General features: G+C 36.7%; 8 protein-coding genes across 13 annotated transcripts; 5 read left to right on the top strand and 3 right to left on the bottom strand.

Annotated features, from left to right (window-relative positions):
• Nucleotides 1–3: 3 nt before the first annotated feature.
• Nucleotides 4–3,908, bottom strand: LOC9328134 (probable cyclic nucleotide-gated ion channel 10). Of its 2 annotated transcripts, XM_021014514.1 has the most exons (9): nucleotides 3,724–3,908; nucleotides 3,207–3,287; nucleotides 2,611–3,133; nucleotides 2,326–2,538; nucleotides 1,948–2,243; nucleotides 1,627–1,738; nucleotides 1,313–1,549; nucleotides 823–1,217; nucleotides 4–742 (listed from the first exon to the last, which is right to left on the bottom strand). In XM_021014514.1, exons 2-9 carry the CDS (start codon nucleotides 3,233–3,235, stop codon nucleotides 412–414), a joined length of 2,136 nt encoding a protein of 711 aa, XP_020870173.1. In that variant the 5' UTR covers nucleotides 3,236–3,287; nucleotides 3,724–3,908; the 3' UTR covers nucleotides 4–411. The 2 variants fall into 2 exon arrangements, with proteins under 2 accessions (XP_020870173.1, XP_020870174.1); XM_021014515.1 differs by lacking the exon at nucleotides 3,207–3,287 and having other exon boundaries at nucleotides 3,724–3,905.
• Nucleotides 3,909–4,127: 219 nt separating this feature from the next.
• LOC9328133 (zinc finger CCCH domain-containing protein 1) lies at nucleotides 4,128–6,123 on the top strand. The gene is made up of 4 exons (XM_002892025.2): nucleotides 4,128–4,228; nucleotides 4,695–4,833; nucleotides 4,954–5,774; nucleotides 5,858–6,123. Exons 2-4 carry the CDS (start codon nucleotides 4,749–4,751, stop codon nucleotides 5,978–5,980), a joined length of 1,029 nt encoding a protein of 342 aa, XP_002892071.1. The 5' UTR covers nucleotides 4,128–4,228; nucleotides 4,695–4,748; the 3' UTR covers nucleotides 5,981–6,123.
• A 110-nt stretch (nucleotides 6,124–6,233) lies between these two features.
• Nucleotides 6,234–7,384, top strand: LOC9328132. 2 transcript variants are annotated; one of them, XM_021014529.1, is made up of 3 exons: nucleotides 6,234–6,598; nucleotides 6,697–6,940; nucleotides 7,147–7,384. In XM_021014529.1, exons 1-3 carry the CDS (start codon nucleotides 6,349–6,351, stop codon nucleotides 7,166–7,168), a joined length of 516 nt encoding a protein of 171 aa, XP_020870188.1. In that variant the 5' UTR covers nucleotides 6,234–6,348; the 3' UTR covers nucleotides 7,169–7,384. The 2 variants fall into 2 exon arrangements, with proteins under 2 accessions (XP_020870188.1, XP_020870187.1); XM_021014528.1 differs by having other exon boundaries at nucleotides 6,697–6,963.
• Nucleotides 7,385–9,754: 2,370 nt separating this feature from the next.
• On the top strand, nucleotides 9,755–10,895 carry LOC9328131 (abscisic acid receptor PYL9). Its single transcript, XM_002892023.2, has 3 exons — nucleotides 9,755–9,940; nucleotides 10,081–10,296; nucleotides 10,391–10,895. Exons 1-3 carry the CDS (start codon nucleotides 9,797–9,799, stop codon nucleotides 10,601–10,603), a joined length of 573 nt encoding a protein of 190 aa, XP_002892069.1. The 5' UTR covers nucleotides 9,755–9,796; the 3' UTR covers nucleotides 10,604–10,895.
• Nucleotides 10,896–11,369: 474 nt separating this feature from the next.
• Nucleotides 11,370–13,581, top strand: LOC9328130 (histone H3-like centromeric protein HTR12). Of its 3 annotated transcripts, none has more exons than XM_021014531.1 (11): nucleotides 11,370–11,400; nucleotides 11,485–11,545; nucleotides 11,661–11,701; nucleotides 11,802–11,847; nucleotides 11,969–12,003; nucleotides 12,075–12,108; nucleotides 12,198–12,310; nucleotides 12,727–12,804; nucleotides 12,945–13,020; nucleotides 13,160–13,282; nucleotides 13,414–13,581. In XM_021014531.1, the coding sequence occupies exons 2-10, from the start codon at nucleotides 11,494–11,496 to the stop codon at nucleotides 13,213–13,215; spliced, it is 531 nt and encodes a 176-aa protein (XP_020870190.1). In that variant the 5' UTR covers nucleotides 11,370–11,400; nucleotides 11,485–11,493; the 3' UTR covers nucleotides 13,216–13,282; nucleotides 13,414–13,581. The 3 variants fall into 3 exon arrangements, with proteins under 3 accessions (XP_020870190.1, XP_020870191.1, XP_020870189.1); XM_021014532.1 differs by having other exon boundaries at nucleotides 11,377–11,400; nucleotides 11,488–11,545; XM_021014530.1 differs by lacking the exon at nucleotides 11,370–11,400 and having other exon boundaries at nucleotides 11,423–11,545.
• A 1,674-nt stretch (nucleotides 13,582–15,255) lies between these two features.
• On the top strand, nucleotides 15,256–16,081 carry LOC9325436 (MYB-like transcription factor ETC1). The gene is made up of 3 exons (XM_002892021.2): nucleotides 15,256–15,454; nucleotides 15,576–15,663; nucleotides 15,774–16,081. The coding sequence occupies exons 1-3, from the start codon at nucleotides 15,388–15,390 to the stop codon at nucleotides 15,868–15,870; spliced, it is 252 nt and encodes an 83-aa protein (XP_002892067.1). The 5' UTR covers nucleotides 15,256–15,387; the 3' UTR covers nucleotides 15,871–16,081.
• A 175-nt stretch (nucleotides 16,082–16,256) lies between these two features.
• Nucleotides 16,257–18,085, bottom strand: LOC9325435 (UDP-glycosyltransferase 72B2). Its single transcript, XM_021014521.1, has one exon. The coding sequence runs from the start codon at nucleotides 17,967–17,969 to the stop codon at nucleotides 16,527–16,529; it is 1,443 nt and encodes a 480-aa protein (XP_020870180.1). The 5' UTR covers nucleotides 17,970–18,085; the 3' UTR covers nucleotides 16,257–16,526.
• Nucleotides 18,086–19,208: 1,123 nt separating this feature from the next.
• Nucleotides 19,209–22,531, bottom strand: LOC9328129. Of its 2 annotated transcripts, XM_002889324.2 has the most exons (6): nucleotides 21,804–22,531; nucleotides 21,643–21,713; nucleotides 21,379–21,558; nucleotides 20,993–21,286; nucleotides 20,813–20,905; nucleotides 19,209–20,709 (listed from the first exon to the last, which is right to left on the bottom strand). In XM_002889324.2, exons 1-6 carry the CDS (start codon nucleotides 21,865–21,867, stop codon nucleotides 20,446–20,448), a joined length of 966 nt encoding a protein of 321 aa, XP_002889370.1. In that variant the 5' UTR covers nucleotides 21,868–22,531; the 3' UTR covers nucleotides 19,209–20,445. The 2 variants fall into 2 exon arrangements, with proteins under 2 accessions (XP_002889370.1, XP_020870183.1); XM_021014524.1 differs by having other exon boundaries at nucleotides 21,643–22,531.
• Between the last annotated feature and the right edge of the window lie 217 nt (nucleotides 22,532–22,748).

Below are 22,748 nucleotides of genomic sequence, written 5' to 3'. Positions count from 1 at the left end.
AGAGACATAAACACAAACAATTCTTAAAAGTCGGAGTCAAAACAAGTTTCAAGTAAAGTCGTAAACTTGACAGGCCTTTTAACACTAGCCATTCTCTCATAACCAATCCCAATTTTGCTATGCATTAGCTTCATTGCTAAATCTGCTTTTCCCACTTTCCTCAATGCATTGATCATCACTGTTCTGATCCTCCATGGCACTTCTCTTCCTCTCTCTGTAATCCCATCAGCTAATTTACAAGCTTCTTTAATCCCATCATAGTCTCTATATTGTTGAGCTTTAATTTGGTCTTTGAGCCCATTTATCAATTTCTGTTAGTTAATAAACAAATTTATACATTTTTTGGTTCATACCAACACTGTTTTTACATAGCTCACACTGTATTCCACACACTATACACATGTAAGAGATCTAAGGGTCAGTTGTGTGATTGGCGGTGAAGTCCGGCTCGGTGGGTTTTTGAGGTAGCAAAGGAAGAGTGTAGCGGGGAGGAAGGTTGGATATATTGTGCCTCAGATTGTGAAGCGCGTTTGAAGCAAAACGCGACGCGTAAAGAGCACCTCCAAGGCTCAAGGACGAAGACACAGTTGCAGCATTGCGTTCTTTATCTTGATTAGCCAGCGCTTCTCGGAGACGCTCTTCTTCATCGCGTAATGACTTGGCTAACTTCCTCCGACAGTATCTCCGCCACGCTGCTTGTATAAAAGATACGCTCCATGTTCTCCATTGCACTGAGTAAAACCTGTATAATATAATCAAGATCCGGTTAAGCTGATCCAAAACCGAAAACAGAGCCAAAGAGGCTGATGGGAGAGACCGAACCTGAAAGTATGCTGGAGCTGCTTGCTATGGAGGCGTCTGAATTGTGAAGCGACAGACTTGAGATCCTCAGCTGTAAGAGCAAAGGCTTCGACTTCGGTGAGAGCTTGAACTGTTCTCGTCGAGATGGGAAAGTGAGAAGAAGATTGAGGATCTAATGCCCACGGGAGAAGATCTTCTCCGCAGAAATCACTTGCCTTTAGGTTCACGGCATTGAAGAACCCACTTCTTCCTCCATTAGTGGTGGCACTTACGAGTCTTCCTCTCATCACAAACAGCATTTCTCCAACAGGATCTCCTTCACGGATCACGTAACTGTTCTCTGTGTAGAGCACAGGTTTTAGCCTATCGCAAACCGCGTCAAGTAACTGTTCGTCCATTATCTCAAACAAAGGTACCTACCAAAAACAATCATATAATTTGGATTCTGAGGGTTGCACTATGATTCTTGGTTCAGCTAATGGAAGAAAAAGAGAGAAAGTTTATTACTCACTTTCTTGAGGAGATCAAGGCAGAGATGGCGTTTAATGTCTCTTCTGAGGTCTTTAGGGAGGTTACGAAGAAGGGTTTCTTCTTCGACTCCTCTTGTCTCTTGCCATCTATATTGTTCATATCTTCTGATACGTTTCCTCAGGTCTTCAGGTAACATTCTATGAGACATCCACTGCTCTGCATCTCTCTTTCTCACTCTCATTTCCTCCTCTCGAACTGTTGTTGATTCCAAGTATTTCTACAACAGTAATACATAGGTTACATGAGTTATGGAACAAGTCAAGAAAACGAGAAGCGATTCTTTGAGGCCATTACCTGCATATTGCCGATAAGTAGCGCAAATAAGACTAGTCCAGATATGCAGATTGATATAGCAAATATGATTTCACCAACGAATTTGCTTGTTTGGAGATTCTGTCCCAATGCACTGCAACAACAAAAGCAACTGATGAGAATCATGCATGACTTCTTTGAGTTGGGACAGAGTTTCAGATACAACTAGAAACTAGTCATATCTCAGCTTAAAATCGCATTGTTCTAACTACAAAGGGTATATCAATTTGGCTAGTTAGTTAGTTGGTGTGATGAAAGATTCAAGTGGAACAAGAAAACAATAGTTATGTGTGTTTTACTAACCTCAGATTTCGCAGACCCCACCAGAAGCAGTAGAAGAATTTCTTCCAGAAATCATGTGATTCAACGACCCCACTCTTAAGAGCATCAGTGAAGATGCCAAAGTTGAAGATGGTTGAGTTTGTTATATCACCAGGGTCGATAAATGGGCAAGAAGTGGTCAGGAAATTGTTGCTAACAGTGCGATCGTTTTCACAGTAGAGAAATTTCTTATCACAACCTTTTGTCTTCTCGCATGCCTCTTGCCAGCATCTGTCTTCTCGTTCTACTGAGATTAAGTACCATAAAGCTCCAAATACCTGAATTAGTAAGTTTAACATATAACCTTTAAAATGCATTTACATGTATAAAGATTCAGTCATTAAATGATCCAAAACTCACATGACTGGCTAACATATAGAGAGAGAGGTTCCAAGCAGCCCCAGCCCATGCTGTTTCAGTAACAATGCCAGATGTTCTGGTCACTTCGGTGTAAAGCGGATACATACGGAGAATCCGAGGAACATATTGAGCAATTATGACATATTTAAGGTAGTCTTTTGTGAACAAAGAGACTGGCTGGTTGACGCTTTGAATAACGGCTAAAACTACTATCTGCAAGATAAGAAACCAGAGGATTCAAAAATATGTTATCATTTTGAAGGAGTAATCAAAGTAGTCATTTACCTGTGGGAGAGGAAGGATAGAGAGTACATCAATGATGAAGTAAGATGAGAGATACTTTATAGCTATAGCCTTAGCATCATCTACCAATTCACCTCTTCCAAAAACCCGCGAAGAAGGAGCGATGTAAGCTGTCCTGAACTGAAACACAATGTGAATAATGTAAAAGGCATCGATGAGTGTCCGAAGAAAACTTGCAGCTATCTCCAACTTTTTGTCCAAAGTAAGACAGTGCCTTGCGCCATCGACAATGGGAATGTAGAAAAACAATGGATCAATCGCCAAAGCAACCACACAAGCAAAGAGAAATATTTTGTTCCAATTCTGGAGAAACGAATCCTGCGGGTTTATGATGTTCTTCCGAGTAATACTAGATGTTTCCTTGTGGTCAGGATCCTTATGTGAACGGAAATTTAATGGCTTCTTGAATCCCCACTTTACATTCTTGAAAACTCTGTCTAAAGAAGGTCTAGCTTTTCTTCCATAACCATACTCAGAGGATAATGATCTGTCTTCATCTTTGAACCTAAACAAAATCATTAAAGATACTATAAAATCATTCGACTATGAACCCTTTCAAGATTTATGTAACTACCAACCTTAGACGATTATCATGGCTAAATGCCATCAGCCAAATCTTTGATATTTCAACTGATCTTTCGCTTACAGTGTGACGAATCCTAACATTATAATAAGAACAAAACATTTAAATCATACGAATTCTTCTCCATGATTACGTATAGTGATAATCCCCAAAACCAATTCAAAATGCAAGTATACACCTAACAGTTGTGTGTTTTTAAAATATTTCTTGAAAAGGTTAATTAGAGAACCTAGAATCAGTCAATTCCTACCTAACATGATTTTACCAAATCCTGAATAATTCCTACCCATTCCTGGTCAATAATTAAAAACCATACGAACTTATAAACACTGTTCATCAGAAGATAAGAAAGCTAAGTTTCAAACCATACAAATTCTTGCTCAATAATTGACTAAAGCTATAGTTTACACAGATATATCTAAGCGTTTCGATTCTGAGAAACAGCAAACAAAAAAAAAAAAAAAAAAAAGACAGAAATGTAAATCGGAGTCAAAAATCTTTCCGAAACCAACCTCAAACGAAGTAAGTAACGGCGGGATAGTAAGATTCCGCTAATGAACTGTGAATTAGGTCAACAGCGTTTTAATTCTTCTTCAAGCTCCTCCTTCCATATGGCGGTTACTTGTATCTCTCTGTACAATTTCCTGGAAAAAGTGTGTATGATGAATTTAATTATACGAGAAAAGAGAGGGAAATGGCCCAAATGGGAATATTATGCAATTAAAATAATATAAAGTCTTTGTTCAATTAAAAAAAGTCCTTCCAAAATTCAGATGAATGACTTGGTCAAAGTCAAATAAGCGCTAATAATCTAGAGTTGCCAAATTTTAAGTATTGGGCCCATTATGAATATTGAGCCCATTAAGATCCATGACCCAAGTTGAACTAACCGCCTCATCTTATAAGTATTTCCTTTTTTCTTCTCACTTCACTTTGATTCTTTTTTGTTCTGTCGGGAAACACGAACGGCGTCGTCGTTCTTCTCGACGGTGTAGCTCACCTGCGACGATTTTTAAGGTAACATATTCTTCCTTGTATTTTTATCCATACTTTTGATTTACCTTCCTTTCTTTTTTTTTTCTCTCCAATTTCAATCCAATTAAGGGTTTTAGATTCCAAATTTTGTAGCTTCCATTGACACATCGAATTTTCGAACTGTGTTTTTGATTGCTCTGTCTGGAGTTTCTATTTCCGCTTCCGTATTTATTGTGAATGAAATTACTGTCTAGATAGATAATGATAAGCTAGGGTTTCTTCAGTGTGTTGTACTACTGATTATTCATTAGCTTGAGCATATGAATTTGGAGCTCAATCTCTCCTTTGATTTCTATGTTATGAAGAATTCAGGTGATCAGGTTTATGTTGCATTGTCTATTGTTGTCATCGAATCTGAATGAAATTTGATAAAATTGTTGTTTGAATCAGTTGGAACAAATTCATAAGTTCCAGGAGATTGACTTTATATTAACCTTGAATTTTGCAGGGAAACACTAAGCAGCAAATTACAAGTCGGTGTTTGTGTTGTTGCATAATCACAATGTCAGATTCTGGTGAACCTAAACCGTCTCAGCAAGAAGTATCTCAACCTCAACCTGCTGGGGAAGAAACTAAGTCTCAACAAGGTTACATATATACTTTCTTCTTTCTCAATTCTAGTTGTTGCCTCATTGAGATTTTGTCTTGTTCTTCGTTGTTAGCTAGAAATTTTCATTTACACTAATCAAATCTTTGTTCTGTTTCAGTTTGCACTTTTTTCAAGAAGCCAACGAAAAGTAAAAACATTAGGAAAAGAGCGATTGATGCAGATGAAGAAGATGGAGATTCGAAAAGCGAAAGCTCTATTTTACAAAATCTAAAGAAAGTTGCAAAACCTGATAGCAAGTTGTACTTTTCGTCTGGACCAGCTAAGAGCTCTACTACTAGTGAAGCTGCTGAGAGACCCGTCTTTCACTACGATTCATCCAAGGAGATCCAGGTTCAGAACGACAGTAGAGCAACAGCTACTCTAGAAACTGAAACCGACTTCAATCAGGACGCACGAGCTATCCGTGAGAGAGTTCTTAAAAAAGCAGACGAAGCATTGAAAGGGAATAAGAAAAAGGCTTCAGATGAGAAGCTGTACAAAGGAATTCATGGATATACGGATCACAAAGCTGGGTTTAGAAGAGAACAAACAATTTCGAGCGAGAAAGCTGGAGGCTCACACGGGCCATTAAGAGCTTCTGCTCACATCAGAGTATCAGCTAGATTCGATTACCAGCCAGACATTTGCAAGGATTACAAAGAAACGGGATACTGTGGATATGGAGATTCGTGTAAGTTCTTGCATGACCGTGGGGATTACAAACCAGGATGGCAGATAGAGAAAGAATGGGAAGAAGCAGAGAAAGTTAGGAAGAGAAATAAAGCTATGGGAGTTGAGGATGAAGATGATGAGGCTGACAACGATAGCGACGAAGACGAAAATGCATTGCCCTTTGCTTGCTTCATCTGCAGAGAGCCTTTCGTTGATCCAGTTGTCACCAAATGCAAGCATTACTTCTGTGAGCACTGTGCTTTAAAGGTATGATCGTAACTTAAATCACAATGATGACTCTGTTTTTTGGATTGTGAAACTAATGAGTTTTGTTCTGTGTCATGATGCAGCATCACACGAAGAACAAGAAGTGTTTTGTGTGTAACCAACCAACAATGGGGATTTTCAATGCAGCACATGAGATCAAGAAGAGAATGGCTGAAGAACGGAGTAAAGCTGAAGAAGGATTGTGAAGTTCTTCTTTCACAGGACAAAAACTATATTTATTCTTTGCTTGAAGAAACCTTTTTGTTTGTTGTACTATCTGGCCTATATATATTCCGGTGAGAATTGTTGTTCCAGACTTCCTAGTAAACAAGTCATCGTTAGAATAACAGTCATCAAATTCAGTATCTTTATCATTGTTAAGCTCATCATCATCATGAATTGATCGATGGTAATCATCATTACCGTATGAAAATTATCATAATGGTTATGATAAAACCATGAGCATAAAAACTAACTCTAGAAGGTTCTCTCTGGAAGCGTGGGAGGTGGGTGATTGATTTAACGGTGTCAATCTCGAATTTTTCCGATCTTCTAGATCAAAGACATAACTGCGATGAAGGCTAAGGCTGTGGGTGAGGCTGAGGCTAAGGCTGTAACACGCGTGTGGTGGGACATCAACAGGTGTCCGGTTCCCAGTGACGTTGATGTTCGTCGGGTGGGTCCGTGTATAAAACGGGCGTTGGAGAAATTAGGCTACTCTGGTCCTCTCACCATCACTGCCGGTGGCATACTAACAGACGTCCCGCATGACTTCCTCAGACAAGTCCATTCCTCTGGAATCGCTCTTCATCACGTTCCCACCGGTAAATATCTCTTCTCATCCTTAATTTTACAAAATTAGGGTTTAGATTCAACTGGTTGCCTTTTTCTTGTTTTTAAAGTCTTTTAGTTTCTGAAACAGATATCTCAGGCCTTGGGTGGGCTGTGCTTAAGTGGACCTGGTATAATCAACCTCCGGCTAATTTAATGCTCATATCGTATGAGCCAATCTTCTTGGGCACTCTTGGCAAGCTAGGTGGGATCGGATACAACATTGTTCGGTCTATACTTCCAGATGATCTTGAACAAGCCGCATCCTCCGCCTCCGCTTCCTCTTCTGCAGGGTGTTTCCTCTGGGAAAGCTTACTGGCAAGCTTTACCAGCAGGTCTTTGTCCTCTCTCTCTCTCGGTACAGTGTTGAATTAATTAAGCTATTTCTGAACTAATACATTTGTCATTGTCTAACGACATATATATAGGGTCCATTTGAGTCCACAACCTCCTACCGCAAGTTTCCCATTTCTCACTTCTTCCAGTTATGTTTTGCCTAAATTTGACCCCATATTTTGTTTTTTTGGTTGTCAACGAGCAGTCGCAATACTACCGTAACATAGATGAAGAAAACGACGAAGATGACTACGAAGACGACGAAGAAGAGTAGTAAGAGTTGTGTGTGTTAATGTTAATCTTAACTTAAGCTACCTAATCCTTTTTACTATCAACATCTTCTAAATCCTCATAAACTCTGGTTTTCTTTGTGTGTTAACAATGATGTTATCTTAAGCTAGGAGTAGTAAGAGTTGTGTGTGTTAATGTTAAGATTTCACCAACGAATTTGCTTTTTCGGAGATTTTGTCCCAATGAACTGCAACAACAAAAGCAACTGGTGAGAAAATGATGACTTCTTTGAACTGTGACAGAGTTCCAGATACATTGCGAGAGATGCAACTAGAAACTGGTCATATCTCAGCTTAAAATCTACAAAGAGCATAACAAGCTGGCTAAGAGCTAAGTGTAAAATCAGAGATTCAACAGAACATAGAACCCAATGGTTTTGTGCGTTTTTCAGACCTTAGATTTCGCAAACCCCACCAGAAACAAACAATGGTTGCATAGACTTTCCTCTTTCTCAATTCTAGTAATCTATAAGCCAAAGCTGTTTTTGTTTGTACTCATTAGCCCATATTGTGATGGTCTTTAAAGATTGGGCTTTCTTTGGTTCATCGAAATGTTAAGCTTTTTCTTTTGTTAATTGGTTGAAACAGTCAAAAGTTAGATTTGTTTCACTCTGATGACACGATAAATTCATAACTTTTTGCTGCCAGCAAGCATTATCAGAAGAATCTCGTTTTCCAACTTTTTAATGTTGTCTTTTTTTGTCACTTCCCTCTGTTTTTTTTTTTTTTGTATTTGTTAATTCAACCAGAATGGAAAACCTATTGGCCGGCAAAAAAAAAGTTATCCAAGTAAGCAAAAAGAAGAATTACACGTGTCAATTTCACGAGATACGCCACAATAAGTGAACATGAAAATGTCAGACAATAAACCAATGAAAAGATGACACGTATATTGGTTTCTTGTAATTTATCTCGGAGCAGTACGCTAAAAAGGCTCGTCGTTTTTATCTCGGAGCAGTACGCTAAAGTCATCTTTTGCGTTAAGTTTGCATGCCTAGTGCCAAAGGTGATCCTATCCGATAAGGTTTTTTTTGGTAAATTTTTATCTGATAAGGTTACTGTATAATTTTCGTCAACTACCCCTCTTTAATTACTATATTATCACTTAAAACATTAAAAATATATATTATATAGTTGCAGAACATGTTATATATAATAAACTAAATCCCTCTTTTATCATAACGTCAATTTGAGACAATTAATGAGATATGTAAGCATAAACAATATTCATATTGAACAAGAAAATCTCCGGTTATAATTATACGTGTTGGTTGAAATGGTTACAAGATCGAAAGATTGTTCTTCTGATGAAAACCTTAAACCATAATTCATATGTTAGAAGATAAGGTAATGATTTAACTAAAGTTATCTAAGACGTGATTATGTTTTTGGTTTGAAATTAAACCAAAAAAAAAGAAGGTAAAGATGAGTCTTTTGGGAAAAAGAAAATTAGAATTCACTAATTATAATAGAATGCATAAAATACTGGTTAGAAACCGTAATTAGCGGTGTTGATTATCAAAATTGACTTCCACCATCGGTTTCAAAAGCTTGGTTTCACGAAGAAGATGGAGGAGGAGCAAGTTTAGACTAGTGGAGACAGATGAATCGAATTATGGTTGATTGTAGATTGTTTATTGTCGCTCATATGTTTCCTTCTTATGGGGTGTGATTCACGACAATACATTTTAACAAAATCTAATGGTCTACATTATAGGTATGATAGGGACTTTTCTCAATATCATGAATAGATTTCAGATTCAAGTTCTTGTTTCATGATTTTAGATTGTGGATGTCTTCTAGCTAGTAATCGTCTTTTAAACATGCCTTCTCCTCCTATAGAAGGGAAATAACACCTTACGTGTCGTACATGACTACAATATGGAACCGCACTGGTGATAGGATGAGACTGTTGATGAACAATATCTAACAAGTAACAAGATAATTAACGTTTAAACAACAAGATTTTAAGGAAAACAACAACAAGAACTAATGAACTATATACATTTATGGTCTAAGACATATGGGACCTGATACATGGAGAATCACTCAATTAAACCAAAGAACCTATCTTTTTCATTTGGTATACATGTGAAGACCAACTATTGTATGTAGAATATAACTCCGCATATTCTGTAAATAGCATACCAAACAATATACAAATCCTTTGATTTCGACCATAAGTCTTTAATTAGCACAAAAATAATTTACAAATAGTTATAACTTTTTGATATATTAACGACATTTTGTGCAACCATGTTTTGGTTTGAAAAGTTAAAAATGTGTGAAGGAGAAGAAGCTATACAAAAGAGAGTTTAAGTACAAAATAAAAAAGTTATTATGTCGGTGGGTTCATTAATAATTGAAACAAACAAAAAAAAAATAAAAATAAAGTAATTTTGTTTTATTTATTTTTGCATAACGAAGCATCTTCTTGTTTTACTTTCCTTCTATTTATTATCCATTTCCAGAGATTCCCTTCTGAGAGACAGAGAGATAACACCGAAGAACGAAAGAGAGAGAAAGAGAGAGATAGAGAGAAGATTCTGATCGGAAGAAGAGGATATGATGGACGGCGTTGGAGGCGGCACGGCGATGTACGGAGGTCTCGAGACGATGCAATACGTACGGACGCATCATCAACATCACTGCAGAGAAAACCAGTGTACCTCTGCTCTTGTCAAACACATCAAAGCTCCTGTTCATCTCGTAAGCCTCTCCAATTCACCACTAATTTCACCGATTTCCTAGTATTTTCTCTAATCTTGATCCGTCGATTTTGATCCCAACCATCGATTTAGGGTTTCTCCCAAATCTCTGTTTTAACGATTGAAATTGAATTTTGTTAGGTTTGGTCACTTGTGCGGAGATTTGATCAGCCTCAGAAATACAAACCATTTGTGAGTAGATGTACAGTAATCGGTGATCCTGAAATCGGGAGTCTTAGAGAAGTCAATGTTAAATCTGGTCTTCCTGCAACAACAAGTACTGAGAGATTAGAACTTCTTGATGATGAAGAACATATCCTCGGTATCAAAATCATCGGTGGTGATCACAGACTTAAGGTAATACGAGATATCAAATCTCATTGTTTGTTTGTTTACATACAGATTCTGTTTTGGATAAACGAGGATTTTGAAAATGTTGGTTTTCTCGCAGAATTACTCGTCGATTGTGACTGTGCATCCGGAGATAATCGAGGGAAGAGCAGGAACAATGGTGATTGAATCGTTTGTAGTTGATGTTCCTGAAGGTAACACAAAAGAAGAGACTTGCTACTTTGTTGAAGTACTTATCAGATGCAATCTCAAGTCATTAGCAGATGTTTCTGAAAGATTGGCTTCTCAGGACATAACTCAATTCACTACATAATCAATCAAGGCCAGTGAAGTGAAATATCAATCCTAGTTTGTTGTGATATTATCAAATTTTCTTCAGGATTTTTTGGTTTGGTCTAGAAATATACATATCCTCGGTAATGACCAGTTCTTAAAAGATGTATATATATATTTTCCAATGGTGAAGTTTTGATGTAAGATATCTTTTGGTGGGTTTGTTACCCCTTCCTTTGCTTTATTTGTAGATATTTTTGTAAAAAAAGAAGAAACAATGTAAATATGAATGGTTTATGATGTATAATATAGTTCACAAAAGAATTGGTGTTCAGGTTCCACTTCTCTGTTGAACAGAACCTATGACTAGATGCTGTGAAAATGTAAAGAATCTGTGGCAGAAAGTTGAAAACTTTGTGTCAATATCACCAAATTCAAAAGTTGAACACACAAGAGGGAGAGAGAGACAGACAGAGATTTTGAATTGAGATTTAACGGTAAAAACCCATTCTCCCCTATTCCCAAGTTTTCAATTTTCATCTAAAATAGGTGTCGAATGTAATAGTGTACACTGTCCAAGGGTAAATAAGGAACGACGGTAGTCTAAAAATCTTCTTCCTGATTAAACGGTGTCGTTTAAAAGAGTCAAACCCTCTATGTGAAGCGGCAGGTTTGGTGCAGATAAAGTTCTTCCGATAGAATCTTGACTGAAACAAACCATCAACTATTGGTGAAAAAAGACAGATTTTAAAATCAAAATTTTGGGGTCGAGCGGGAAAGTAAAAATCCGCCCCAATCTTCAAATCTTTTCGTATCTAGCGGGAAATTTCTCACCAGGTGAGTTTCATAATCGAAGTTTTCGTCTTTTCTAAGATCTCTCTTTCTGATTTTACGATTCGTCTCATGGTGCGATTTCTCGAGCAGTAATTAATGGCGAGAACCAAGCATTTCGCTACCAAGTCACGATCTGAGAATCGAACTGGTATCTTAAATCTGCTTTCTCTTTCATTTTACTTCTGATTTTACCCATAATTTTTTAGGGTTTTTTTTTTCCGATTTTCTGGTGTTAACCCTAGATTTCGAATCTGAAATTGTAGATGCCAATGCTTCATCTTCTCAGGCGGCAGGTCCGACGACGGTACATCATCTTTTTCTGTTTTAGGGTTTCGAATTTCAGATTCAAATATTCCTTATCACGTTATGATTTTGTCAAATTTGTTTATCCATTGAAATTGTAGACCCCGACAACAAGAGGCACTGAAGGTGGAGATAATACTCAACAAAGTGAGTTTTTTTTGGGTCATTGATGTTTTGTGAGATTATTAACACTTCGAATCTTTTTCCCTTTTTTCATCTTATCTGTTTGTGCTGTATGTGAAAATTTGTTCCTTTGTAACAATTGCAGCAAATCCTACAACTTCACCAGCTACTGGTGGAAGGGTAATGTTTTAACCATTGCTTATGAACTTGGATTTCTGTTATGCTGACAAATTCTCACTTGGTTTGTGAAGAGGCCTAGGAGAGCCAGACAGGCTATGCCGCGAGGTTAGTTTTTTTTAAACATCTCTTGTGATATCCCTCATAATGCAGGACATTTATTGTGTGTAAAATTAATCTTCGTGTTGTCCTTTTAGTTTCACAGAATAAGCCTTATCGATACAAGCCAGGAACCGTTGCTCTGAGAGAGATTCGACATTTCCAGAAGCAGACAAACCTTCTTATTCCAGCTGCTAGCTTCATAAGACAAGTGAGTTTCTCATGTTCTCTCTTTTTCCTTTGCTTACCAGTCATATTAAGTTTCACAACATAACAATATATACCAAGAGAGAACACAAGCCTTTTGGTGTTTGATGTGGCTAGTTTTAGGATTTGTACACCCACACAAATTGCAGCGAACTTGGTACTTGTTTCTTGTTTTCAACATGGATCCTATCTGAGCATCAATCCTGTGAACATTGTGATATAGCATTTTAACTAAAACTCAGAGGAATCATGAGGCCAAACCTCCGTTTAAGGAGCTTGTAATCTAGTTTGATTTTGAGGTTATTGGCTCATAGATTCAGAACCATATGATTCTGTAACTACAATACTTAACATGAATCCTTAGTGATATGGAAATGCTGATTTGTGTTCCAAACAACCTAGTTTTAAAAAAATGTCCAGGTGAGAAGTATAACTCATGCGTTGGCCCCTCCCCAAATCAATCGTTGGACAGCTGAAGCTCTTGTGGCTCTTCAAGAGGTACCATTCCTTCAACTTTTTTCTTGATACGAATGTATGAATATAGTCTATATAGATATAGAGAGAGTCACACACATCACAAATAATGTCATTTCCCCTTGATGACCCAATCAAACTTAATCACAAATTCTTTTTGGCAGGCTGCAGAAGATTACTTGGTTGGATTGTTCTCAGATTCAATGCTCTGTGCTATCCATGCAAGACGTGTTACTCTAAGTAAGTACTCAAAAAGAAGACATTTTTCAGTCTAAATTTAGGAATCACAGGCATACTTTTGTATCCCGTTGAATCATTAGTTACCATTTGAATATCATATAGAATATGCTTATCGATATCTGTTTTTTGTTGATATCAGTGAGAAAAGACTTTGAGCTTGCACGCCGGCTTGGAGGAAAAGGCAGACCATGGTGATAGAAACTCACTCATTATTCACATCTCTTACATTGTAAGTGAGGATCGAATAGTTAACAATATCTAGGTTGTAAAACAACCTAGATACAACCTAGATATTGTTGTAAAAGCTTTTACCAAAAAAAAAAAACTTTTACCTAGATAAACAACCTAGATGTTGTTGTAAAATCTTTTACCAAAAAAAAAAAAAAATTCTAGGTTGTAAAACTTCTTTCTCTATGTGTGTTTCTTATCTGCTTTTCGTTGGATTTGATTGTTTTCCATTGAGATTTCACTTGACAAAAACACAGTTTCTTTTGTGAAGTTCTAACTTCCAATGGTTCATGTATATAATAAGCCTCAGTTAGAAAGGGTTGTGATTGTAAAAAAAAAAAGTAAGAGTAAGATTTGAAAGAACATGTGTTTTGGGAGGGCTTTAGTAGAAATATCTCTCTGACTAGTGGATTCCCAATTTCAACTTTTGAAGGCATATTAAAAAGTTTGAGATATCCTTAGCACTTCAAATTTTATAATTCATATTGGTTTTTAAATGATATTCGCGTAATTGTGATATCATAGTGTTGTCATTAAAAAATCATATCATAAACTTCTAAAAGCTATAATTTCGAATTTAGTAATATGATTTTCATTGTCAACTCTTTAAGTATAGTTTTTTTTCTTTGCAAACCTTTATAGTTTCTCCTTTATCTTGGGTCCTCTATAGTCTCTTTTGTTTTATTTTTGACATCTTTTATGATCTCTCTGTACATTCTTAAAAATTCAATGCAGACCGGAAAAAAAAAACAGAATCGAGTCTGGTTAAAGTTGGATGCGCCCATGAATTATGCAACGCAATGGTCCCAACAAATTTAATCGTTTATGATTTCTCTAATTCATTCGTAAAAAAAAAAAAATCATATTAAGACCGAAAGAAAAATTAACTTTTTTATAATAAAATAAAATAAAATTGGAAGGGTCAAGCGAAGGCGTCATGAATCATGCGATGGTCCCAACAAATTAAATGAAATATAAAATCCACGTGTCATGTTCAGTTGCAACTGCATAGTTTGTTCAGTAATCAGTACGTTGCTCAACCTTTTTCTTTTTAAAAGGAGATTGATAATAAATACTCCCTCCGTATTTTAATAAATGTCGTTTTATGATTTTTTTTTTTAAAATTAGATATCGTTTTCAAATTTCTATGCAAAATTTATTATTTTTTAATGTTTTATGACGTCATAAAATATTAAAAAGAAATAAATTTTGCATAGAAATTTAAAAACGACATCCAATTCAAAAAAATAAAAATTCTAAAACGACACTTATTAAAATACGGAGGGAGTATAATAAACCGAACAAAATAAAAAGAAAGCATGGAATAATAAATTTTGCGACGTGAATTAATGGAGGAATAAAGGGAATATCCACGACGTTAAATTAATTTTATATTCAACCCTAACTAACTTTCAACTTACTTTTTGATAGTTCTACCAATATATTTCATTAAATTGATAAAATTTAGTTCAATTGTAAATATATTATTAGACTTCTTAAATGTTAAAATCAAGTGTTTCTCCTAATGCATACTCTATATACATTGATGAATATATTGATAATTACAATCTTTTTCATACAGATCATTGTACATTTGTACTCAACATAGGGTTGATTAATATGAACTTAATTACGATTTAATTTAATTATTTGCGTACATATATAAAACATCAAGTCGTATCATATTTTAAAGTGAAAATTTCTTTATTTTAAAAGCAATTAGACAAGAACATGACGAAGCAAATGATGTAATATAATGAAACATGTCTTATGATTCTCATTGGTTCTCAACGTAATCACTCAAGCATTGGCACACATACTGACATATATTGGCTGCCACCCATAAGTTGCTAAATTAATTAATAAGAATACTATTTAATAATTTAAGTTAAATCCGATTTAAGGAAAATAATGTACGATATACATCATACATGATTTCTTAATGTGGAAACCGACCAAACCGGTCGTTAAACTCTGCCCCTATAAATAGAGAATAGACTTCATGTTCTTCCCTTAAAATCCATCATTCTCTCTTCCTCACTCCCTCTCTTTACCTTAAACCGTACCAAACAGTATTGATTGATAAAATTGCACGGTACGATCGTAAATCTTGGTATAGCTAGTAAGGTGTCTTTTGAGATGGATACGCAGCGTAAGTCGAAGCATCTCAAGACCAATCCAACCACTGTTGCCTCTTCTTCTGAAGGTAAAGCTCTCTCAGCTAACTCATGATCTCCACGATACAGAGTCGTTTTGATTTTACTTTTTTAATTTTACTTTATAATAATATATAATAAATGTGAAATTTGGATGATGGCGTGGGATAGAAGTGAGCAGTCTTGAGTGGGAAGAAATAGCAATGGCTCAAGAAGAAGAGGATTTGATTTGCAGGATGTATAAGCTTGTCGGTGAAAGGTTTTTCATTCTTCCTCTTTTTCGATCCTTAACTATTTTTTGGTAAATCTTTCAATATGTGATTTTAATAATTAAGGGAGTTAATTAAGGTTAGTTTTTTGTTTGTAAAGGTGGGATTTAATAGCTGGGAGGATTCCAGGAAGAACAGCAGAAGAAATTGAGAGGTTTTGGGTGATGAAGAATCATCGGAGATCTCGATTACGTTGATTAATGCCAACTCTTTAATCATTTTTATAATAATGAAAAAAAGAAGAATGAAATATACATCGACATATATTCGTTGGTAATTCTGCAGTTTTGTTCGTGAGTTTGAAGTGGTTGTATTTCGGGGTTTATATGATGTGTTTCTACGTTTTTTGATAAAATCACGAATGGAACCTTTAATAATTTGAAGATAAATTAATCAACATTAAAATAATTTATGGACATACCCTAATTTGTATGCTTGTTGCTCTGACCTCTGAGGCATATGAAAGATTGTTGGGCCTTAAAAAAACACCCCATATGCAAATTAGGCATGTGATAAAACCGTTTCCCATGTACAAAACTAGGCATGTGATAAAACCGTTTCCCATGTACAAGTTTCATATACAGCAGTACTAACAAGATCCAAAACATATAAATTGATTTCAAATGCATACAAACATTTATTATCATATTAAATAAAGATAACGTAATCTAGTAAACAGATGAAAGTAGGAGATTTTCTGTTGTACAAAGATCATTTTGACTCTGACAAGGTCAAAGTACAGTTTATTATATGTTGGTGACTCCTTGCATCATAATGCATAAATTGAAACATTTTGATCTTGAGCATAGTAGTGTAGCTCTCAAACTCACATATTTTAAGTATATAATACCATTTAATGGGACGTCTCTTGGTTGATTTCTCGCTGGTGGTCTTTCCACTTTAACAAAAGTTCACTAAATGACTTGGTGGAGAATCCATCGTCTCCCAAGACTTTAACAACTCCTTGTTTCAACTCCTTCATTTTATTCCCTATGGCTTTTCCTTCTTCTCCTTCCATCAGTCCCTTCACCACTCTCACCACTTCTTCCCTCCGTACAATCCCATCTCCACCCGCATGGATTCTTAGAGCCGCTCCAACATCCTCCACGAGAAGCAATGCATTCATCTTTTGCTCCGCGAATAAAGGCCATGCTATGAGTGGTACACCGTTTACAATGCTTTCTAAGGTCGAATTCCATCCACAGTGTGTTAAAAACCCGCATGTGGATGGATGAACCAGGATTTGAACCTGTGGAGCCCATGACCGAACCACCAGACCTTTCTCTTTGGTTCGGTCTAAGAATCCAATTGGTAAAAACGAAAAGGGGTCGGTTTGGCTGTGTGGATTGAAATATGACGAACTAGCCACTCCGCTTGGACTTCGTATGACCCAAATAAACCGTTTATCGCTCTCTGCAAGACCAAGAGCAAGCTCATTGAACTGCTCAACTGTGAGTGTTCCGCCGCTTCCAAATGATATATATAGAACCGAGCCGAATGGTTGCTTGTCTAGCCAATCTAAACATTCGGACTTGTTGTCCACGTTAACATCAGATGAACTTGTGTTAACCAGCGGGCCAATTGGGTAAACCAGTGGTTTATCAGGAGCCGGTTCTTGTAAAGCCTTTATAGCATTCGGCTCTAAATCGACGAATGAATTCACTAGAATCCCTTTAGCTTCTTTGTACCTCTTGGTGTTATGGAGAAGCAATTTGTATGCGTCATCGTTTCGGTCTTGAACCGTATCAAGAAAGTCCTTACCGGTTACCGGGACACAGCCGGGAATCTTAACCGGTTCGGTTAAGTACCTAAACTCACACGACACCGTTTCGTCAAGTTTCGGCAAGTGAAGAAAAAACGACAAGACGTTGGCATTTGATGCATAGAAAATGTATGGTGACACGTGGAAGTCAACGGCCACATCGAAAGCATCCGTACCAAACATATCGACGACGAGAACCGCCGGGAGACGTTTCTTCGTTGATAAGGAGCCAAAAAGCTCCCGGAGCGCCGGATTGGAACGAGTCATGGTGAGCATGACCCGAGTTTCGATTCGTGCTGTGGAGGGAACATCGGAAAGATCGGCGGGAGGGAGAAATACGGAGGCTATAGAGGAAGGGAGAGAGTTGAGAACGGATCTTTGTGCCTTAGACGGCGAAGATTCACTGGAGATGATCAATGTGACGGTGAAACAGTCGTGCTCAACGAGTCGCTTAGCTAACTCGACGAATGGGATGAGGTGACCCATTCCGGGACTCGGTATGATGGCTATATGTGGAGTGTTTGCTTTTGCCATTAATGCAAGATTCAAGAGTGTGAAATCAATAGGATTATTTGATAATTTCTTCTTATTTCTTGTTTTCTTGAAAAATATTTATGCTCATTCCTTTTATTAATGGTACGTAGTAGCTTTATAGATCATGCTCGTGGTTATAGTTCTTTGGAATTTCCTTTTTTTGTTCTTATCTTTTTTTGGTTCGTTTTGTATGGACTTTATAAGAGCACCCCCAATGGGTAATTTTTTGGGTTCTCTCAATCAGTTCTCTTCAAAAACAATTTCAAAAATAAATCAAAATCAAGATATAAGAAGAGAGACAGCTCTTTTGTGAGAGCTTTTGAGAGTTAGGAGAGCCGACGACGTGGCAGCTTCTCTTCCGTAGATCACAGTTCAGGCACCAAGCTTCAATTTCACGCAAAGGATTGGCAAAATGGTGAGTGAGAGAGATGGATGATAGATGTAATATTCAAATTGCTGGTGTTGAATATCGAAGAGAAGACGAAGAGTGGCTATGGCTCTCGTGTCGTTGTTGGTCGCGTCTGAAATTGGATCGAATCGTAGAGCCGGTTTCACGATCCCTTCCCTCCACTTCACGGAGTCGTCGGAGAATTATTTGGGCCAAAAGCCTGTTATTTGTGTCATATAAGTCCACTAGGCCCATTGGCTAATTATTTGATTAATATTGTACTACCTATTTAACTTAACTAATGGAACCTTATAATTATGTTGTGATTGACTAATTATTTAGAAACGGAATTATGTTATTTTCTATCTTTCTTTTACAACATTTAAACTTTGACATGTTTGAACATTTATTCTGTGGCAACAATCAATAGAATAACTAATTGTTTTTTTTTTTGTAAATTTATTTTTAAATGTATGAAATTATTGTATGTTTAATATGCTATGAATTGTAATATTTTCAGTTTTATGAAATAAAATAATTTAAATAATAATTTAATTTTTTCCTGAGAACCCCACCATTGGACTTTGCAAAATTAAAAAAATTTAACAGAAACTCTCATCTCATAAATTTGAAAATTTTATTCTTAAAAAAATGGTGAGAGCCCATGGAGGACTCTCACCATTGGAGATGCTCTAAAGCTACTATACGTACCATTTGGAATTTCCTTTTTTTGTTCTTATCTTTTTTTGGTTCGTTTTGTGTGGACTCTATAAAGCTACTATACGTACCATTTGGGTACAAGCCAAGAAAAAGGATGTGTGTGGAATTTTTTAATTTTTTTTTTTTTGAGAAAGGATTTTCTATTAAAAACCATGAGAAATAAAATGATACAAAACCAATAAGGCCCAGTTCAGCCAATAAGGCCTAGTTCAGCCAAGTGGCCCAACACACATTAAAAGTAACTATTTTCGAATCAGTTAAAAGCAGCCCATTAAGGGATAGTGCAGTCCGGTGTTTGTTTAGAGAATCTTCAATATTTCGTAATGCAGATCCTCCGGCGACTATTCCGGCGTCTGTAACCCTAATCTCGTCCACGTAGCCATCACACTCGACATCGTTTACCTCCGTGGCTCAATCGCAGCCGTGAATTCAATCCTGCAACACTAATTGTGTCCTGAAAGCGTCTTCTTCCACTTCCTCGTCTCCTCCGAGATTCAAAACCTAGAATCTCTAATTCGTTCAACTTTCCCCAAACCTAGAAGCTTCCATGTCCTTTAGACACATTGTGGGCACCTTATGATTTGTATGAACACTCCCATTGATGTCGATTTCCGAGTTCAACATACTGATCGGTAAAATCTCTATAGGTCGTAAAAGCAGATGAGAACTCTGTTTATATGATAATCTTGTGGACTCTTAAAATTTTCCCAAATTGTGATCAACTTCGTATAGAAACTTGTTTAAGACCATACAATTTCTGCTCAATCTGATAAAACTTTGGAACAATACTCTCTGCTTTAATCGTTTCAGCAATCTTTCCCATGTACCACTAGCTCATTTCACAAAGAGAAAGATCTTGCCTACTGTCTCTCTCTCCATAGATCTTTGATTGGGTGTAGTAAGTTGTCTTGTGTTGCCTACGTCTTCTTTTTTAAGATATTTTTATGGTTGCTTGCTTAGCAAGAAACTTAATAAAAAGGCAATAAGAAAACAGAATGGAAAGAATTTTAAATTGGGAAAAGATGGGATTTAGATCATTGTATAGTTTGGGATTGATTGTGGAGATTTTCATGGTTTTGCTGCTTTTATATATAAACTAACTCAGAATTTTATGGAACTGAATATTTTCAATGAAAACAATAAGTATGAAATAACCTAATCTACACAAATGGGTTTCTAACCAATAAATGATTCATCTCGTTGGTCTGCAATTCATTTTACATAGCATTGCAAATATCATGATGGGTTAACCAACAAATTTAGGTTTCTTATAGAACCAAAATCAAAACCAGAAGTAGTTTTCTTGGAATTCAGAAAAGCAAAGCAAACCAAACCAAACCTAAATGAAGTTTATATGGAAAGTTTTTACTAAAGATTGTCATCCAAAGCTGAGTGATCCTGATCAGGTGCTGTGATCTCATCATCTTGGCGTTTATCATCAGAAGCTGATGACATGTCTGGTTCTTGGGTCACTGTTCCCGGTACATCAACAGAAGGCGTGGAGCCATGGGTGGTTGTGGTAGTAGTGTTGCTGTGAGTGGCTGTGGGAGTTTTGAGGTGAGCACTCCTCAGATCCTTTTTCCTTTGTCTTTCTATGCTTAGTTTAGGATAAGCTACTTCACTGGTGCGACTCTGCAGGATGATTACACAAAGAGTAATCTTATTGTTTTGAGTTTTTGGTTTTCGAAACAAAAAGGTCAATCATACATGGAAAATTGGGTTGAGATCTACTTACATCATCCCCTGAATTCTGATGATCACAGGAGAGTTGCTCGGAAGCTTGTCTTGGTGGAGAGCTCGTACTGAGGGTGAATGGTTCAGCAGAAACCTAATGAACACAAGTCGTAAAAGCAGATGAGAACTCTGTTTATATGATAAATCCAGAGTAGCTAGTGATACAAAAAAGTGTTAAAACCTTTGGTGCACACGGACTGTTTGCTGGCATGGTTCCTTTTCCAGATGAAGAAGGCAAGTCTGGTTCTTGCGGTCCATACCATTGAAACTCCACACCCGAGCAAAGCTCTTTGAAAACTGGCAGTCTTATTCTATATCTTGTATGAGCAGAGCCCGGTTCAGCAGAAGCTGACGGTTCTTGCGTAGCTGTTGTTGTAGAAAGTGAAGACAAGTCTGGTTTTGGCGAGGAGCCGTGGGTGGTTGTGGAATTGCTGAGATGAGATTCTTGTAATTGAAGATGTAGTGAACTCTGACCCTGCAGATGAACAAACACAAAGAAGTGGCTGGCTGGTTATATTTGACTCTGCACTTGAGAGAATACAGAAAGCTTTAGGAATGAAACCTTACCATGGGAAAGGTCTTGTTGATTTGAGGACTCTGCTTTGGCATTGAACCATGGGTGGCTTTAGGAGCTTTGAGATAAGCGGTCCTCAGGTCCTTTTTGCTTTGAATTGTGCCAGTTAACTTAGGAAATTCATCTTTAACGTTGGGAGATTCTTGTAACGGAACAAGTGGTGATCCCTGATCCTACAGGATGAACAAACACAAACAAGTGGTTATATGATTCTTCATAATAACTTAAGAGAGCACCAAAAAAGAAGCAAAACTTACCGTTTGGTTGCTTTGGGTACTCTGCTTTGGCGTTTCGTCAGACCCATGGAGAGATGATGCAGACGCGGATTCTGCACGATGAACAAACACAAAGAAGAAGTGGTTTTGGTTATATGATGAACAAACACAAAGAAGAAATATACAAAAAACAAGAACCTTACCATCTGGTTTCTTTGGCGTTACGTCATCCACCTCGTTCCTCACAAATGGCTCGTTTTTGTCCATCAAGGCACTTGAAGAAGAATATGCGAAACCTACAAGATCCCATTACGTACCACCACGAAGATTCAGATTTCTGACGATGCAGATTATAAAGGCATAATAATCTACCAAAGAGTATCAACGACTGATCAAGAAGAAGCAAAGATTCCGATAACCATTGATCAAGAAGAAGCAAAGATTCCGATCCTAAAATCAGTTAACCATGAACAAACCGGGAACTATCCTAACCGATTCAACCCAGGATCATCAAGATTTGAAGAAAGCAAAACCCATTCGATCACAAAGGAGTAGTTAAGAATCAAGTTTCGCATGAACCATAACTGGTAACGAAGATGATAACTCGTAATATAACCTAATCATAAGAAAGAACCAAAATAGGAATATAAAGATCGTGCCTTTGCTTCTTTGAAGAAGATGCTTGCTCCGGAAGAGAAGAGGGAACAAAAAAAGATCAGAGTTTAAACGGAAACGAGTCAAGTGTCAGTGTTATTTATACACATCTAACTGAAAAAAATAACTAATAAAAGGTTCCGTGATCATTCATTTAATTAATATCCGTGATAATTTAATTAATAATTTATTTTCCCTTGAACGTTTCTATGTACAATTATCAGATTGCACTTGGGTGTCCTGTCCTCTAATTCAAAAAGTGCGAAATGTGTTTATTGTTTTTTTTTTTTTTTTTTTGACAGCTATTGTTTTTTTTTCTTTTTGAAACCAGAGATGATAAATAAATTAAGGAACTTTTTGAAAAACTAATGATAAAAATTCAATTTTTGAAAGTTATAAAGACATCATAAAATACAAATTTTAAAAATTTGTAGGGTCACGCAATTTTTCAAGTGGTTGTCTTAAATTTGGTATACGTGTAGAGCCTAAACCTG

Source organism: Arabidopsis lyrata (genome assembly GCF_000004255.2).
Source record: "Arabidopsis lyrata subsp. lyrata unplaced genomic scaffold ARALYscaffold_1, whole genome shotgun sequence".
In the NCBI taxonomy this organism is placed as follows: Eukaryota; Viridiplantae; Streptophyta; class Magnoliopsida; order Brassicales; family Brassicaceae; genus Arabidopsis; species Arabidopsis lyrata.
This window is presented reverse-complemented; position numbering and strand designations above follow the sequence as displayed.

Excerpts from the sequence above, each read along its gene's own strand:
- LOC9328130 (XM_021014531.1), top strand. The coding sequence starts at position 11,494 with ATGGCGAGAACCAAGCATTTCGCTACCAAGTCACGATCTGAGAATCGA. Across the intron at positions 12,004-12,074 it reads CACCAGCTACTGGTGGAAGG|AGGCCTAGGAGAGCCAGACA; the intron begins GTAATGTTTTAA and ends TGGTTTGTGAAG. Across the intron at positions 12,311-12,726 it reads CTGCTAGCTTCATAAGACAA|GTGAGAAGTATAACTCATGC; the intron begins GTGAGTTTCTCA and ends AAAAATGTCCAG.
- LOC9328129 (XM_021014524.1), bottom strand. The coding sequence starts at position 21,867 with ATGGACAAAAACGAGCCATTTGTGAGGAACGAGGTGGATGACGTAACG. Across the intron at positions 21,287-21,378 it reads TCAACAAGACCTTTCCCATG|GGTCAGAGTTCACTACATCT; the intron begins GTAAGGTTTCAT and ends GTTCATCTGCAG. Across the intron at positions 20,710-20,812 it reads ATCAGAATTCAGGGGATGAT|AGTCGCACCAGTGAAGTAGC; the intron begins GTAAGTAGATCT and ends ATCATCCTGCAG.
- LOC9328133 (XM_002892025.2), top strand. The coding sequence starts at position 4,749 with ATGTCAGATTCTGGTGAACCTAAACCGTCTCAGCAAGAAGTATCTCAA. Across the intron at positions 4,834-4,953 it reads AGAAACTAAGTCTCAACAAG|TTTGCACTTTTTTCAAGAAG; the intron begins GTTACATATATA and ends GTTCTGTTTCAG. Across the intron at positions 5,775-5,857 it reads GTGAGCACTGTGCTTTAAAG|CATCACACGAAGAACAAGAA; the intron begins GTATGATCGTAA and ends GTCATGATGCAG.
- LOC9328131 (XM_002892023.2), top strand. The coding sequence starts at position 9,797 with ATGATGGACGGCGTTGGAGGCGGCACGGCGATGTACGGAGGTCTCGAG. Across the intron at positions 9,941-10,080 it reads TCAAAGCTCCTGTTCATCTC|GTTTGGTCACTTGTGCGGAG; the intron begins GTAAGCCTCTCC and ends GAATTTTGTTAG. Across the intron at positions 10,297-10,390 it reads GTGGTGATCACAGACTTAAG|AATTACTCGTCGATTGTGAC; the intron begins GTAATACGAGAT and ends GTTTTCTCGCAG.
- LOC9328132 (XM_021014528.1), top strand. The coding sequence starts at position 6,349 with ATGAAGGCTAAGGCTGTGGGTGAGGCTGAGGCTAAGGCTGTAACACGC. Across the intron at positions 6,599-6,696 it reads TCTTCATCACGTTCCCACCG|ATATCTCAGGCCTTGGGTGG; the intron begins GTAAATATCTCT and ends TTTCTGAAACAG.
- LOC9328134 (XM_021014514.1), bottom strand. The coding sequence starts at position 3,235 with ATGGCATTTAGCCATGATAATCGTCTAAG. Across the intron at positions 2,244-2,325 it reads TCTATATGTTAGCCAGTCAT|GTATTTGGAGCTTTATGGTA; the intron begins GTGAGTTTTGGA and ends TTACTAATTCAG. Across the intron at positions 1,218-1,312 it reads GCCTTGATCTCCTCAAGAAA|GTACCTTTGTTTGAGATAAT; the intron begins GTGAGTAATAAA and ends TGTTTTTGGTAG.
- LOC9325436 (XM_002892021.2), top strand. The coding sequence starts at position 15,388 with ATGGATACGCAGCGTAAGTCGAAGCATCTCAAGACCAATCCAACCACT. Across the intron at positions 15,455-15,575 it reads TGTTGCCTCTTCTTCTGAAG|AAGTGAGCAGTCTTGAGTGG; the intron begins GTAAAGCTCTCT and ends GGCGTGGGATAG. Across the intron at positions 15,664-15,773 it reads TATAAGCTTGTCGGTGAAAG|GTGGGATTTAATAGCTGGGA; the intron begins GTTTTTCATTCT and ends TTGTTTGTAAAG.
- LOC9325435 (XM_021014521.1), bottom strand. The coding sequence starts at position 17,969 with ATGGCAAAAGCAAACACTCCACATATAGCCATCATACCGAGTCCCGGA.